General features: G+C 36.3%; 1 protein-coding gene across 19 annotated transcripts in view; it reads left to right on the top strand.

Annotated features, from left to right (window-relative positions):
- The window catches only part of CDC42BPA (CDC42 binding protein kinase alpha), a 299,393-nt gene that overhangs the window by 101,154 nt on the left and 182,784 nt on the right, over positions 1-15,455 (top strand). For all 19 annotated transcript variants that reach the window (XM_070768074.1, XM_070768072.1, XM_070768070.1 and 16 more), the window contains exon 4: positions 10,374-10,469. In XM_070768074.1, coding sequence (XP_070624175.1) covers positions 10,374-10,469 — 96 coding nt within the window. The remainder of the gene's footprint in view (positions 1-10,373; positions 10,470-15,455) is intronic.

The raw sequence follows: 15,455 nt of genomic DNA, 5'->3' as shown, positions 1-15,455 counted from the left end.
GTGAAAAGACAGCCTTCAGAATGGGAGAAAATAATAGCAAATGAAGCAACTGACAAACAACTGATCTCAAAAATATACAAGCAACTCCTACAGCTCAACTCCAGAAAAATAAATGACCCAATCAAAAAATGGGCCAAAGAACTAAATAGACATTTCTCCAAAGAAGACGTACAGATGGCTAACAAACACATGAAAAGATGCTCAACATCACTCATTATCAGAGAAATGCAAATCAAAACCACTATGAGGTACCATTTCACGCCAGTCAGAATGGCTGCGATCCAAAAGTCTACAAGTGATAAATGCTGGAGAGGGTGTGGAGAAAAGGGAACCCTCTTACACTGTTGGTGGGAATGCAAACTAGTCCAGCCACTATGGAGAACAGTGTGGAGATTCCTTAAAAAACTGGAAATAGAACTGCCTTATGATCCAGCAATCCCACTGCTGGGCATACACACTGAGGAAACCAGAAGGGAAAGAGACACATGTACCCCAATGTTCATCGCAGCACTGTTTATAATAGCCAGGACATGGAAGCAACCTAGATGTCCATCAGCAGATGCATGGATAAGAAAGCAGTGGTACATATACACAATGGAGTATTACTCAGCCATTAAAAAGAATACATTTGAATCAGTTCTAATGAGGTGGATGAAACTGGAGCCTATTATACAGAGTGAAGTAAGCCAGAAGGAAAAACACCAATACAGTATACTAACGCATATATATGGAATTTAGAAAGGTGGTAACAATAACCCGGTGTACGAGACAGCAAAAGAGACACTGATGTATAGAACAGTCTTATGGACTCTGTGGGAGAGGGAGAGGGTGGGAAGATTTGGGAGAATGGCATTGAAACATGTAAAATAGCATGTATGAAACGAGATGCCAGTCCAGGTTCGATGCATGATACTGGATGCTTGGGGCTAGTGCACTGGGACGACCCAGAGGGATGGTATGGGGAGGGAGGAGGGAGGAGGGTTCAGGATGGGGAACACATGTATACCTGTGGTGGATTCATTTTGATATTTGTCAAAACTAATACAATTATGTAAAGTTTAAAAATAAAATAAAATTTAAAAAAAAAATAAAATAAAATAAAATAAAATTAAAAAAAAAAATAAAAGCACCTATTGGACAGATGAAAAAAAAAAAAAGAAATTGGCCTTGATCAAAGGGAAAGGAGGTAAAACATGATTTATCAGGGAGACATCAGGCTGTCCCAGCAGCCTCTCTTGATCCAGCAGGGAAGTGAGGAGCAGAAATGGTCCTTCAGAGTTGTCCTGCCTTTAGACCAAATGATTGCCCTCTTTGCAGTTGCCTTAGTCAGTCATTGGATGTGGGCTGCCTCCAGAAGGACATGGATGTGGACTAGTAGGCTTTTGGCAGCTGAGACAAAGCCAGGAGGGGCTGATGGCATTGCTGACAATTGGAGCAATTAAGTCTTATTACTAAAAAATAGTAAATAATTATGTTCTTAATTGTTTTTCAGAATTCATAATTGTAGTGGGCTAGTGTTCCAGGGTTAGAACTTTTAAAAGATTGAATTAAAGTTTCTACTTACTTTTTATGATGTTGGCTGTTGGGGAAGAATTTTGAAAAGAAAGAGTAACTGGTTTAGCTTTACTTATTGACTAGAGGAAGTGGCAAAATTGAGGCTAAAACAGGAGTAATTAAAAATTAAATATGATTTTGTTGAATTAAAAAATCATTCATATAGTCTTTTTCTGGGGCAAAATGGAATACACATGCTTCTTTTTATCTCTCCCACTAAATACAGTTAAAGACCATGGACATTATATATAAAATAAATATATGAAGACTCTGAAAGGCAGAAAGAATGAGGACCAGCTAGGGGCCATGGAACCCAAGAAACATCACTCATTCTGTGAAGTCTGTATTATTCTGAAGGAACAACCAGATAAGGACCATACAAAGAAAGTTAAAATCAATATGTCTCATGAAGATAGATGCCAATACCCTTAACAAAATACTAGTAAACAGAATTCAGCAATATATAAAGTGAATTATACACTGTGAGCAAGTGGGGTTTGTTTAAGGGATACAAGGCTAGTTCATTATTTGAAAAGAACTTGCCTCAAACTCCTTGAAACTTTCATTTTTTTAGGAGGAATTTCTCCATTGAAACTTTTAAAGAGGAATTCATTTTAAAGCAGAATGGAATTATATATATATATATATTTTTTCAATTTATTTATTTATTTTACTTTACAATATTGTATTGGTTTTGCCATGGAATTACATTTTTGTGCTTGAATTGTCAAATCCTTCTTTAAAAAAATTAAGAAGAAACTTACTTTGATCATTACTTATCCAGTTTTGGAAAACTGGTCCTACCAGTGATGGTTAATAAATTACAAGTGAACAGCAAAATTTCTTATTTTAGTCTGTGTATTGTTGATGCTGTAAAACAGTTTTCAGTGATTTACCTCCAATCTGTTTGTCATATTTATTTCTATTTTCATTGTGTAACAAATATAATTAGTGCAACACAGATTATTTGAAGGTACTAGGAAACTTGTCTCTCATACCTGGCAGATAAATAATTAGTAAATAATCTTGTAGTTACAAGAGCTTCCCTTGTGGCTCAGTTGGTAAAGAATCTGCCTGCAATGCAGGAGACCTGGGTTCGATCCCTGGGTTGGGAAGATCCCCTGGAGAAGGGAAAGGCTACTCCCTCCAGTATTCTGGCCTGGAGAAATCCATGGGGTCACAAAGAGTTGGACATGACTGAGCGACTTTCACTTATAGTTACAAAGATTAATATATCTATAGATTCATCATTTACAAACTTTGTTAGTATGTCAACAGTGTCTTAAGTTAACTTCTCCAAATCAATTCTGTAAATTTTACTTTCTCTTCAAATTTATTCAACTCTTAAGGATTTCACTTACATGGAAGATGTGTTACTTATTTCATTGGAAGATGCAGAATCGATTACAGAAGTGTTCTCCATCTCAAGAGTCAAACCTTTCTGAGGCTCAGTTGTCTCTGTACCATTTAGTAGAGGAATAATATATCTTAGTTTAACCAGGATAGTACTGGTTTATGCCTCGTGTCTTACTATTTTTGTTATTGTTGTTAGCCCTATTTTATTATTTTTATAATTGACATGCCAATGGTAGTAGTTAACAGTAGCAGCAGTAGTAATAGTAGTAATGAATTCAGTTCGTTAGATTGGGATTGCCTCTCCTTCCTGACCTGTTACCTGTAATAAAAAAAGAAAATGCAAGCACTGTAGAAAATAAGTAAAAAGATAAAAGCTTACTTTTTCTCCCTCAGATAACCAGTCTTTCTGTTCAAAGTAAGTCTTTACTAAGAGGTTAGTTTCTTATTTATCCCTTTTTTCTCTTAGATAAATATATATTTGTTTAAATATATATTTATTTGTATACTGTTCATGTTGTATAATGTTCTTTCTGTTGAGAGTTACCTTGACAAAGACCATTCTCAGTGAACATTCAGGTGATTTAGAGCTAGTTCCAAACAGGGCTAAACTTCCACACAGAAGCACACTTTTTTTTTTTTTTCCTGGCAGTGGACAAAAATTCTGAACATATTTGTAGAATTGTCCTTGTTGAAAGGACTTCCCTGGTGGCTTAGACGGTGGCTCAGACGGTAAAAGCGTCTGCTTACAATGCAGGAGACCTGGGTTCAATCCCTGTGTTGGGAAGATTCCCCTGGAGAAGGAAATGGCAACCCACTCCAGTACTCTTGCCTGGAAAGTTCCATGGACAGAGGAGCCTGGTAGGCTACAGTCCTTGTTGATATTTTTGAGTAAAATAGATGGTGAATTTATGAGGGTTTACTGAATTGAAAATATAAACACCTGGGATATGAATATTTATCATGGGGTTTTTGTGGTTTGTTAGTGCTGGGCCCTCCGTAGGCCCTTTCAGTTTTGAAATACATGCTTTTCAGTTCTAGGAAATTTTCTCGTATTACTTCTTTGGTAATTTCCTTTCTTCTGTTTCTTTTGCTCTCTCTTTCTGAAACTTTTATTTGGATATACCCTTAATGGACCAGTTAGCTAATTTCTCATTATTTCTTTTCTAGTGAGGTTGTGTTGGCTTTTGCTGTAATACTTCAATTGAGTGTTTTATTTCTTCAACCACCCTTTTAGTATTCAGTAGCACCTCCCTTTGATCTTTTTTTTTATGTTCGTTTTTAGTGAACCTGTGCCTCTGGACTGTAAACTTAAGGAGTTTCTCAGTTGGGTAAGACAGGATGCTCCCGCTGACTGGTGTTAGGTGTTCTCCTTTCTACCAGTCGAAAGGTCAATTAGGCTCTGATCGTACCCAGCAGATTTGGATCTGGTTTATTAGTTCCTCCTAAGGGCAGGCCTTGTTAAGAACTGAGTGCCGCAGCAAATTTCAAAATGGGTTCCTTGCCTCTTTTCCTACTGGAAGATCTAGGAGATTTTTCTCCTTTACTTACTGTTACCGTGTGATTAAGCTCCTGGAGGTGAGACTAAAAAATTGTGTAATTCTCCCTAACTGGGTCCCCTGCAGTTTTGAACTCTCAGAGTTGTCCAGACTCTAGAAATTATTCCCAGTTGAGTTTGTCTTACTCCCAGCAGCATCAGTTCTGGTTTCTGCGCCTCTTTCTGCTCTGGCATCTCTGCTCTGGTAAGCTGCAGTATGTTCCCTTTTTGTATATCTTGTTTCATGGTTGCAATGTTTTTTTTTCTCTAAAATATATATTTGAAATATATATATATATGTGTATACATCCTTCTTGCCTGTCTCCGTTTCCGCTATTTTATTCTTTTTCTGTTTGGGACTATTATTCACATTGATTGCTATCATGAAATGTCGAAAATTATTTCTAACTGTTGGCTTATGATTTTAATTGAATTTTTCAGTCCTTAAACACTGCACCCCTCCATCTCTCATTTATTTAGTTACTTAATCTCACTATTATTGTCGAGTTTTCTCTGTAGAGGCCTTGAATATCTTTTACTGTTTACTCTGAGATGGTTGGTGTTTTTAATTTGCTTTTGGAAATGGTATTATTTATTTATATATATATATGTTTTAAAAATGGTATTATTTAAAAATATATTTTCTAATTGTTGCAATTATATAGGAATATAATTTATGTACGTTGACATTTAAATTCTGTTAATTTATGTTTTCTTTTGTGATTTCTTTTTTTTAAATTATTTTAATTGGAGGCTAATTACAATATTGTATTGGTTTTGCCATACATTGACATGAATCTGCTATGGGTGTACATGTGTTCCCCATCCTGAATGTGATATCTTGTTATGCATCCACTTTGTCTGCTCTTTGCGTGTCTGACTCTTTGCGACCCCATGAACTGCAGCACGCCAGGCCTGTCCATCACCAACTCCCAGAGTTTACCCAAACTAGTGTCCATTGAGTCACTGATGCCATCCAACTATCTCATCCTCTGTCGTCCCCTTCTCCTCCTGCCCTCAATCTTTCCCAGCATCAGGGTCTTTTCAAATGAGTCAGCTCTTTGCATCAGGTGGCCAAAGTATTGGAGTTTCAGCTTCGCTCTCCTTAGTAATCTTTATATACCTTTTATTTCTTCTTAACTAATTTCACTTCAAATCCCTTATGATTATACAGTGGAAGTGAGAAATAGATTTAAGGGCCTAGATCTGATAGATAGAGTGCCTGATGAACTATGGAATGAGGTTCGTGACATTGTACAGAAGACAGGGATCGAGACCATCCCCATGGAAAAGAAATGCAAAAAAGCAAAATGGCTGTCTGGGGAGGCCTTACAAATAGCTGTGAAAAGAAGAGAAGCGAAAAGCAAAGGAGAAAAGGAAAGATTTAGGCATCTGAATGCAGAGTTCCAAAGAATAGCAAGAAGAGATAAGAAAGCCTTCCTCAGCAATCAATGCAAAGAAATAGAGGAAAACAACAGAATGGGAAAGACTAGAGATCTCTTCAAGAAAATTAGAGATACCAAGGGAACATTTCATGCAAAGATGGGCTCGATAAAGGACAAAATGGTATGGACCTAACAGAAGCAGAAGATATTAAGAAGAGATGGCAAGAATACACAGAAGAACTGTACAAAAAGATCTTCAAGACCCAGATAATCACAATGGTGTGATCACTGACCTAGAGCCAGACATCCTGGAATGTGAAGTCAAGTGGGCCTTAGAAACTAGCATCACTAAGAACAAAGCTAGTGGAGGTGATAGAATTCCAGTTGAGCTATTTCAAATCCTGAAAGATGATGCTGTGAAAGTGCTGCACTCAATATGCCAGCACATTTGGAAAACTCAGCAATGGCCACAGGACTGGAAAAGGTCAGTTTTCATTCCAATCCCAAAGAAAGGCAATGCCAAAGAATGCTCCAACTACCACACAATTGCACTCATCTCACATGTTAGTAAAGTAATGCTCAAAATTCTCCAAGCCAGGCTTCAGCAATATGTGAACCGTGAACTTCCTGATGTTCAAGCTGGTTTTAGAAAAGGCAGAGGAACCAGAGATCAAATTGCCAACATCCGCTGGATCATGGGAAAAGCAAGAGAGTTCCAGAAAAACATCTATTTCTGCTTTATTGACTATGCCAAAGCCTTTGACTATGTGGCTCACAATAAACTGTGGGAAATTCTGAAAGAGATGGAATACCAGACCACCTGACCTGCCTCTTGAGAAATTTGTATGCAGATCAGGAAGCAACAGTTAGAACTGGACATGGGAACAACAGACTGGTTCCAAATAGGAAAAGGAGTTCGTCAAGGCTGTATATTGTCACCCTGCTTATTTAACTTATATGCAGAGTACATCATGAGAAACGCTGGACTGGAAGAAGCACAAGCTGGAATCAAGATTACCGGGAGAAATATCAATAACCTCAGATATGCAGATGACACCACCCTTATGGCAGAAAGTGAAGAGGGACTAAAAAGCCTCTTGATGAAAGTGAAAGTGGAGAGTGAAAAAGTTGGCTTAAAGCTCAACATTCAGAAAACGAAGATCATGGCATCCGATCCCATCACTTCATGGGAAATAGATGGGGAAACAGTGGACACAGTGTCAGACTTTATTTTTTGGGGCTCCAAAATCACTGCAGATGGTGACTGCAGCCATGAAATTAAAAGACGCTTACTCCTTGGAAGGAAAGTTATGACCAACCTAGATAGCATATTGAAAAGCAGAGACGTTACTTTGCCAACAAAGGTCCGTCTAGTCAAGGCTATGTTTTTCCTGTCGTCATGTATGGATGTGAGAGTTGGACTGTGAAGAAAGCTGAGCGCTGAAGAATTGATGCTTTTGAACTGTGGTGTTGGAGAAGACTCCTGAGAGTCCCTTGGACTGCAAGGAGATCAAATCAGTGCATTCTGAAGGAGATCAGCCCTGGGATTTCTTTGGAAGGAATGATGCTAAAGCTGAAACTCCAGTACTTTGGCCACGTCATGCGAAGAGTTGACTCATTGGAAAAGACTCTGATGCTGGGAGGGATTGGGGTCAGGAGAAGGGGACGACGGAGGATGAGATGGCTGGATGGCATCACTGACTTGATGGACGTGAGTTTGAGTGAACTCTGGGAGTTGGTGATGGACAGGGAGGCCTGGCGTGCTGCGATTCATGGGGTCACAAAGAGTCGGACACGACTGAGCGACTGATCTGATCTGATGTCAAATGATACTATTTTCCCCCTAAAGTGAACAGAAGCATAATTATGGTAGATTTTAATAATTGAATTTATGAGTAAATTGCCCATTCATTTGGTTTAAGTTTTATTTGTTTTTAAGATTTTCCTTGGTGATGCTGTTTAATGAGTGGCTTTAGAAATTCTGTTGCATCAGACAGCAAAAGAGATACAGATGTAAAGAACAGATTTTTGGACTCTGGGAGAAGGCGAGGGTGGAATGATTTGAGAGACTAGCTTGAAACATGTACATTACCATATGTAAAATAGATGACCAGTGCAAGTTCGATGCATGAAGCAGGGCCCTCAAATCCGGTGCTCTGGGAGACCCCAGAGGGATGGGGTGTGGAGAGCGGTGGAAGGGGGGTTCAGGCTGGGGGGACAACATGTGCACCCGTGGCTGATTCATGTTGCTGTATGGCAAAAACCACCACAATATTGTAAAGTAATTAGCCTCCAATTAAAATAAATAAATTAATTTTAAAAAGAAATTCTATTGCATCAAATAAAATTTATGGAAATACATGAAAAAAATTAGGGCACTTAGATAATGTGAGTAGTTTTGTATATCATGACTAGTGAATTTATCTTGTGGGAAATAAATTACTAGGTACCTACTATGTGTAGGATACTGCATGATGATTTTTAAATGTGTATGAAATATGGTATAGCCATTGAGAAAAATTAGGTAGCTTTCTATGTACAGGTATGGAAGGCTGTTCAGATATGTTGTTACTTGAAAAAATGATTTATAGAGCACTGTGATCTCGTTTGTGTAAAGAAAGAAAAGTTACGACAGATGGGATACCATATGAATATAGGGTGTGTGTGTCTTTGTGCATGTGTCTCTGTTTGTGTATGTACAAAGACATTTTCTGAGAAGAAATTCAACTGAGTTACTGGTGTTAATCATTGGATGTAACAAGGGGACAATGAATCTAGGAGGGAGCGTTTCAGTTTCTACTTTACCTTTCAGTTTGTTTTGAAACTTGCTGGCATAGTGGTTATTTAAATTAAAAATTAAAAAATATATTGTATTTGGCAAAACTAATACAATTATGTAAAGTTTAAAAATAAAATAAAATTAGAAAAAAAAATTAAATTAAAAAAAAAAAAGTTCTACAGGAAAAAAAAATAAAATAAAATAAAAAATATTCAGCTCAGAAATGTTTTAAGAGTTCACTTTCAAATAATTTAGTTAATGAGACAAGTTTAATATTACTGGTTTTATTTTTTGCAAGTTATGTCATCTATGATTTGTCATTATTAAGTAAAATACATAAGTATAAATGTTTACTTTACTTGAATATGTACTACCTAATCTTAAATAGATTCACTAATTAAATAAACTTATATTACTTCTAAAAAAAAATATATATATATTGTAGAATTGTATCATACACAGTTATTTTTTATTTTTAGTAACATATTTCTAAGATTCTCCAGGCTGTATCTTTGTAATGATGGAAGTATATCCTGAGAATAAATTAAAACTTTTATAAATCAGAAAAAGATAATCCTTTAGAAAAAATGGGCAAAAGGAGTTTTTCAAAGAGAAAACTCAGATATCCAATTAGCATATGTAAGTTATTTATTTGCACCTGTAATTAAGAAAATGCTAATTAAAGAATGATGAAATATTATTTCATACCCATCTTATTGAAACATGCTTAAAAGTCTAGCAGTGCCAAATGGAGTTCAGGATGTTGTGGAAAATGGGTAATTTCATACACTGGGGTGAAGGTAGAAATTGGTATAGCACTTAGGAAAGAAACTAGGTTGTGTCTGATAAAGTTGAAAACGCTTAAGTCTAGTATTTCTGCTTCCAAGTGTATACCCTAGAGAAACTCTTGTACATTTGTACAAATATATTTATTGCAATATTGAAATGATGCAAAAATGGGAATAACCTATGTTTTCATGATTGGGACGGGTTACATGAGGCAATTCTGCTATGATCATAGAATGGAATACTGTAGCAATTAAAAATTAAACAGCCATTATTGATTAAAAAGTGATCATGTTGCAAAGGGAATAGATACAGTGACACTATTCACAGAAATTTTCAAAACACAGAGCATTTCTATTGTTTTTGGACACATGTGTAATAGAGCATGTGGTGGGAGGAATATATACTAACTTCAGATTCTTCATTTTTCTTAGAGGAAGAACTGATACTTTTCTAGAAATAGGAAGGCTGCAACTTCTATTTTCTTAAAAGCAAATAGGTTAGGAGTAAATGTGACATTGTTGACATTTATGTCATTTTGATATTTGGCAAAACTAATACAATTATGTAAAGTTTAAAAATAAAATAAAATTAGAGAAAAAAAAAATGGTAGAGTGAACCATGGTTGTTAAATAATTCTGCATACTTTTCTGATTTTTTGAACTATAACAGTAATTTCAAATATAAAATACTTTTAAGTTTACTATTCAGTTGTTCAGTTTTTGAGGGTTCTTTGAAACTTGATTTATTGGGAAGTCATATAATGTTGTTGGAAATAACAGCATTATATGACTTTATTATTTGACTTTATTATTATTATATCGTATAATAATGTTGGAAAGTCATATAATATATAATACATATAATGTATTCCTTTTTCAGAACAGAAAGTATAATATTTGAGTAATTGTTTGCATAATATATTCCTAGTTTTACATAAAGTATTCTTTATCTAAAAATTTATTTTTTTCCTTTTCAGACAGCATGTTTTCGTGAAGAAAGGGATGTGTTAGTGAATGGAGACAATAAATGGATTACAACTTTGCATTATGCTTTCCAGGATGACAATAACTTAGTAAGAATCATTGTTCTATGTTTCTATATATTTATTATCTTTTTATTGGCAAAATTTAGCATTATTTTCTGTGAAGCATTGTTTAAATGTAAATGTTATTTAGAAAACCACTCTATTTCACAGAGTATAAGTTTGATATATGATTGTTTCCCTGGGTAATTTCATACCTTTCAATTGGAATTTTTAATGTTTTTTAGTAAGTAAGTCAAATCCAAACATTTAAATTCTGTAAAAGGTGGTCAGGATTTTTTCCCCATGATTCTGTCAATGTATTTTATTTGTATTGTAAATGTAATAGTATTCTATTACTATTTAGAATTTTACATATTTTTCAGAGTTGTCATGTGCTTCTTTAAGTAGAGCCATATTTAAAATGTAGGCTTTGTTTAATTTTATATTAACGTCATGGACCACTAGACAAAAGAAGTTAGGGGAGAGCTTGGAGGAAAATCAAACTATTAGAAACACTGCCAAATGAAGATTGAAGAGATGAACAAGTGAATAGGGAAATAAGACAGAATCTATCACAGTTGAACATAAGATTCCTGGGCTATTACTCAGGGGTCTTCATTTTCTGACCCCAATTTTTATTTTAAGATTTATTTTTTGGCATGCATATGCTTAGTGACTGCTTTGTGCCAGCCACTACACTATGTACTGGGATATAAAATTACTAAGACATTTTTCATTTGATAAACATTTATTGGACATGTCCTGTGTGCTTGGCACTGTTCTTTAGATTCTAGCAATTTGGTAGTAAATAAGACAGACAAAGATCTTATTCTTACATTCTTGTGAGGGAAGCCAGATAAGAAATTCACAGTCAATTAAATAATATTTTCACATTGTTTCTTATAAAGAAAAATATAACATTTATTCAAAGATATAAAGTCAAGAAGGGCTCTTCCAAGACAAGTGTAAGTTGGCTAAACCAAGAATGGAGAAGAGGCAGAGAAGGGTTGGTGAACATGGGGATCTGAAGCCACCTGTTATGTTCCTATTGATGGAGGATAGAGAAAGAGGCTTTGGCGATGAAAGAGGAGAGATACATAAGTCATACTGTTTAGCACTTTATACATTATGGTATGTAAATTAGACTGTAACAGCCATGAGTTTCAAAAGCAAACTTTTTTTAAATCATAGAACTCGTGTGTGTGATTTTTAAAATGACATTATATCTGAAAGCCAGCTTAGTTGGTAAAGAATCTGCCTGCAATGCAGGAGACCTGGTTTCGATCCCTGGGTTGGGAAGATCCCCTGGAGAAGGGAACAGGTACCCATTCCTGTATTTTGGCTTGGAAAATTCCATGGACTGTATAGTCCATGGGATCACAAAGAGTCGAACATTACAAAGTGGCTTTGACTTTCACTTTCATATCTGAAAGCCTAGACAGTGAAGCATATAGAAATGCAGCTGCCCTGATTGATATCTTAGCTTTCCTCCTTCTACTTTCTGTCATGCTTTTTCAGGGTTCTTTCTTGGAGCAAAACTGCTGTTTTAGGACTGTAGAAGGGTTTGTGGCAGGAAAGGATGGGGTTGTCAGAGGAATGAGAGGAAGGCTTAATAGGGTTATGATAAGGAGGGGAGAGATATGTAAAATGAGGCTTCCTGGGTGTAGGCCATGCAGAAGAGTTCAAATTTTATTCTAATTTCAAGGAGGATTTTAAGGACAGTGTGATAATCAGTTTTGTATTTTATATAGAACATCTTAGCAGCAGTGTGAAGGATGGATTTCAGAGGGCTAGACTAGAGAGACTCGGAGAAGGCAGTGGCACCCCACTCCAGTACTCTTGCCTGGAAAATCCCATGGACTGAGGAGCCTGGTAGGCTTCAGTCCATGGGGTCGCTAAGAGTCGGGCACGACTGAGCGACTTCCCTTTCACTTTTCACTTTCATGCATTGGAGAAGGAAATGGCAACCCACTCCAGTATTCTTGCCTGGAGAATCCCAGGGACAGGGGAGCCTGGCGGGCTGCCGTCTATGGGGTCGCACAGAGTTGGACACGACTGAAGCGACTTAGCAGCAACAGCAGCAGACTAGAGAGACTAGTTAGGAGACAATATTCAGGTAACAGGTAATGAGGATTTGAATAAAGGTGATGGAGGGGATGGATTCAGGTACTATTTAGGAAGTAAAATAATTAGAACTTGTGTTAGAGTGAATGTCAGTGGCAGAGAGAGGAATCAAAATGATTCCGTTTTCTGGTGTCTGACTTAGGGGTTCAGTACTTGGTGGTTGATTCCGGAGTTGGGGCATATAGGAAGGAAGATAAAATTTAGAGTAGATGGGAAAATGGTTAGTTTAATTTGGTATATGTTGGGTTTGAATTATAGTGTGATCTACTTAATGGGTTATAGATATTAGTCTGGTGTTTCTAAGGGTGAATAGCACCATTTATTTTGGAGTTATTATCTTATAGATTTTGGTAAGCTCTGACTTGTGGTTTAAATCTGGACCACCACCTATTTTCACACAGCCTGCAAGCTGAGAATTATTTTTATATTTTAAAATAGTTGAAAGGAAATCAAAAGAAGAGTTTTGCGACTTGTGAGTCTTTTAAAGTTCGCATTTCACTGTCTGTAGTTTTATTGACATAGCCATACTGTTGATTTGCACACTACCTATGGCTGCTTTTGTGCCTCAGTGGCAAAGTTGACTAGTTGTGATGGAGACTGGCACTGTATGTGTTACTCAGTGCTTTGCACTGCTGTGCTCAGCAGACTATAAATTGCAGTGACATTTCAAGTGCTGTATATATGTGTGTGTGTATATATATATGTATGTATTATATATCTCGCTATACCATGGCATTTTTTATTTAAATTAATAGCACATATGCCTCATGTCAAAATAAGGTAGATTTTTCAAATATCATGCTCTTAAGGCACAGTAGATTGTGGATTATTTTATTAATAAATTACAGCATGGTGTTTATTACACCACTGTGCTTCACTTGTACTAATAGAATACAGTAAATGTCTACACTGCTAAACTGAGCACTCATCACAACATTCATAACTCACAGGAAAGCAGCAGTCAGAAAAGCTAGAAAATGTAACCTAATATCTTACCATAGCAAAATCTCTTCACAAAATAAAAAATGAAAGTGAGGCTGCAACTATAGTACCTGAGTGTCTCATTTATTAACCAAGCAAGGAAAGCCATTGACCAATATTGAGTTAATGAAATCATATATGATTGCAGCAGCCAAAGAAATGTGTCCATGGAAAATAAACTTGTCTAAGACTTAAGGAGAACAGTTACTCAAAGAATTGAGGACATTGGAAGGAGCATCAATGGTGGATTATAAAAGCAGAGAGATATAATCATTTCTTATCACATTGAGAGGTTTTCTTTGACTCTTGAGTGGAAAGATGTTGCTGATTCTGCTCAATCCTTGTTATTTGAGGAATCAGTGTTTGAGTTTGAAATATCTGAGGAATTAGCCTCTCTGAACAGTTTTTGTGGAATCATTATTGTCATATTATTAGGTTGGCACAAACGTAATTGCAGTTTTGGACCATGAATTTTAAATCATTATAACTAGGCTCAAATATATCTTCATTAATCAAAATAGGAACCATTACAATCAACACATTTTTGCCAACAAGAAATAAGTTTATTCCTGTAGTGTAAAAATCCATGCTTTGGGATTTAATGAACTCTTGGAAAGTATTTTCCACATTCTGCTGGTTGTGGAAGCATTTTCCCTGCAGTGAGTTGTCTAGATACTTGAAGAAGTGGTAGTCGGTTGGCAAGAGGGCAGGTGAATATGGCATATGAGGCAAAACTTCGTAGCCTAATTCCTTCAACTTGGGAAGCATTGATTGTGCAATCGGGCATTAGCATGGAGAACTGGGCCCTTTCTGTTGACCAGTGCTAGCTGCCGGCATTGCAGTTTTCGATGCATCTCATCGATTTGCTGAGCCTGCTTCTCAGATGTAATGATTTTGCTGGGATTCGGAAAGGTGTAGTAGATCAGACTTGGAACAGACCACCAAACAGTCACCATGTCCTTTTATTTGGTGCAAATTTGGCTTTGGGAAGTGCTTTGGAGGAACTTCTCGGTCCAGCCATTGAGCTGGTCGTCACCAATTGTCGTATAAAATCCACTTTTTGTCACACATCACAATTCGATCAAGAAATAGTTCACTGTTGAGTAAAACAAAAGATGATGACACTTCAAAGCGATGATTTTTTTGATTTTTCAGTCAGCTCATAAGGCACCCACTTATTGAGCCTTTTCAACTTTCCAATTTGCTTCAAATGCCAAATGACTGTAGAATGGCATTGAACACTGAATGCCAGTATTGAATTCTTGGACAACTTCTCGTGTAGTTGTAAGAGGATCAGCTTCTGTAATGGCTTTTGTAATGGACGTTGTAAACTTTCAATGTATGGCCACTGTGCTCCTCATCTTCAAGGCTCTTGTCTCCTTTGCAAAATTTCTTGAACCACCACTGTACATTCTTTAGCAGTTCCTGGACCAAATGCATTGTTGATGTTGTGAGTTGTCTCTGCTGCTTTATGAGCCATTTTGAACTGAAGAAAATTGCTTGAATTTACTTTTTGGTCTAACATCATTTCCCTAGTCTAAAATAAATATAAAGTAAACAGCAAGTAATAAGTCAGTAGCAAAAAAAAAAAATAAAGCGAGAAATGTGCATTAAAATGATACATAACATAACCACATTTATTTAAGAATATATTCCAGTATCAAAGTCAGATTTCAACAATGCACAAACTGCAGTTACTTTTGCACCAACCTAGTATTTTCAAAGAAGTTGAGAAAATATTGTTTTGATACAACCTGAATTGTAATCTGCTAAAATGTGTTACAATGGAGTGTGGTAAAACAGGAAAAGGCTTATTTGGACAGATTTACAAATTATGTGAAAATAATAGGTACTTGAAGCCTGTGGATGTTCATTTTTGTGTTAATCAGCAGGCAACTTGCTGCAAGTATTTGAATCTATTATGTATTG

This window comes from Bos indicus, chromosome 16 (genome assembly GCF_029378745.1).
Source record: "Bos indicus isolate NIAB-ARS_2022 breed Sahiwal x Tharparkar chromosome 16, NIAB-ARS_B.indTharparkar_mat_pri_1.0, whole genome shotgun sequence".
Classification (NCBI taxonomy): Eukaryota; Metazoa; Chordata; class Mammalia; order Artiodactyla; family Bovidae; genus Bos; species Bos indicus.
This window is presented reverse-complemented; position numbering and strand designations above follow the sequence as displayed.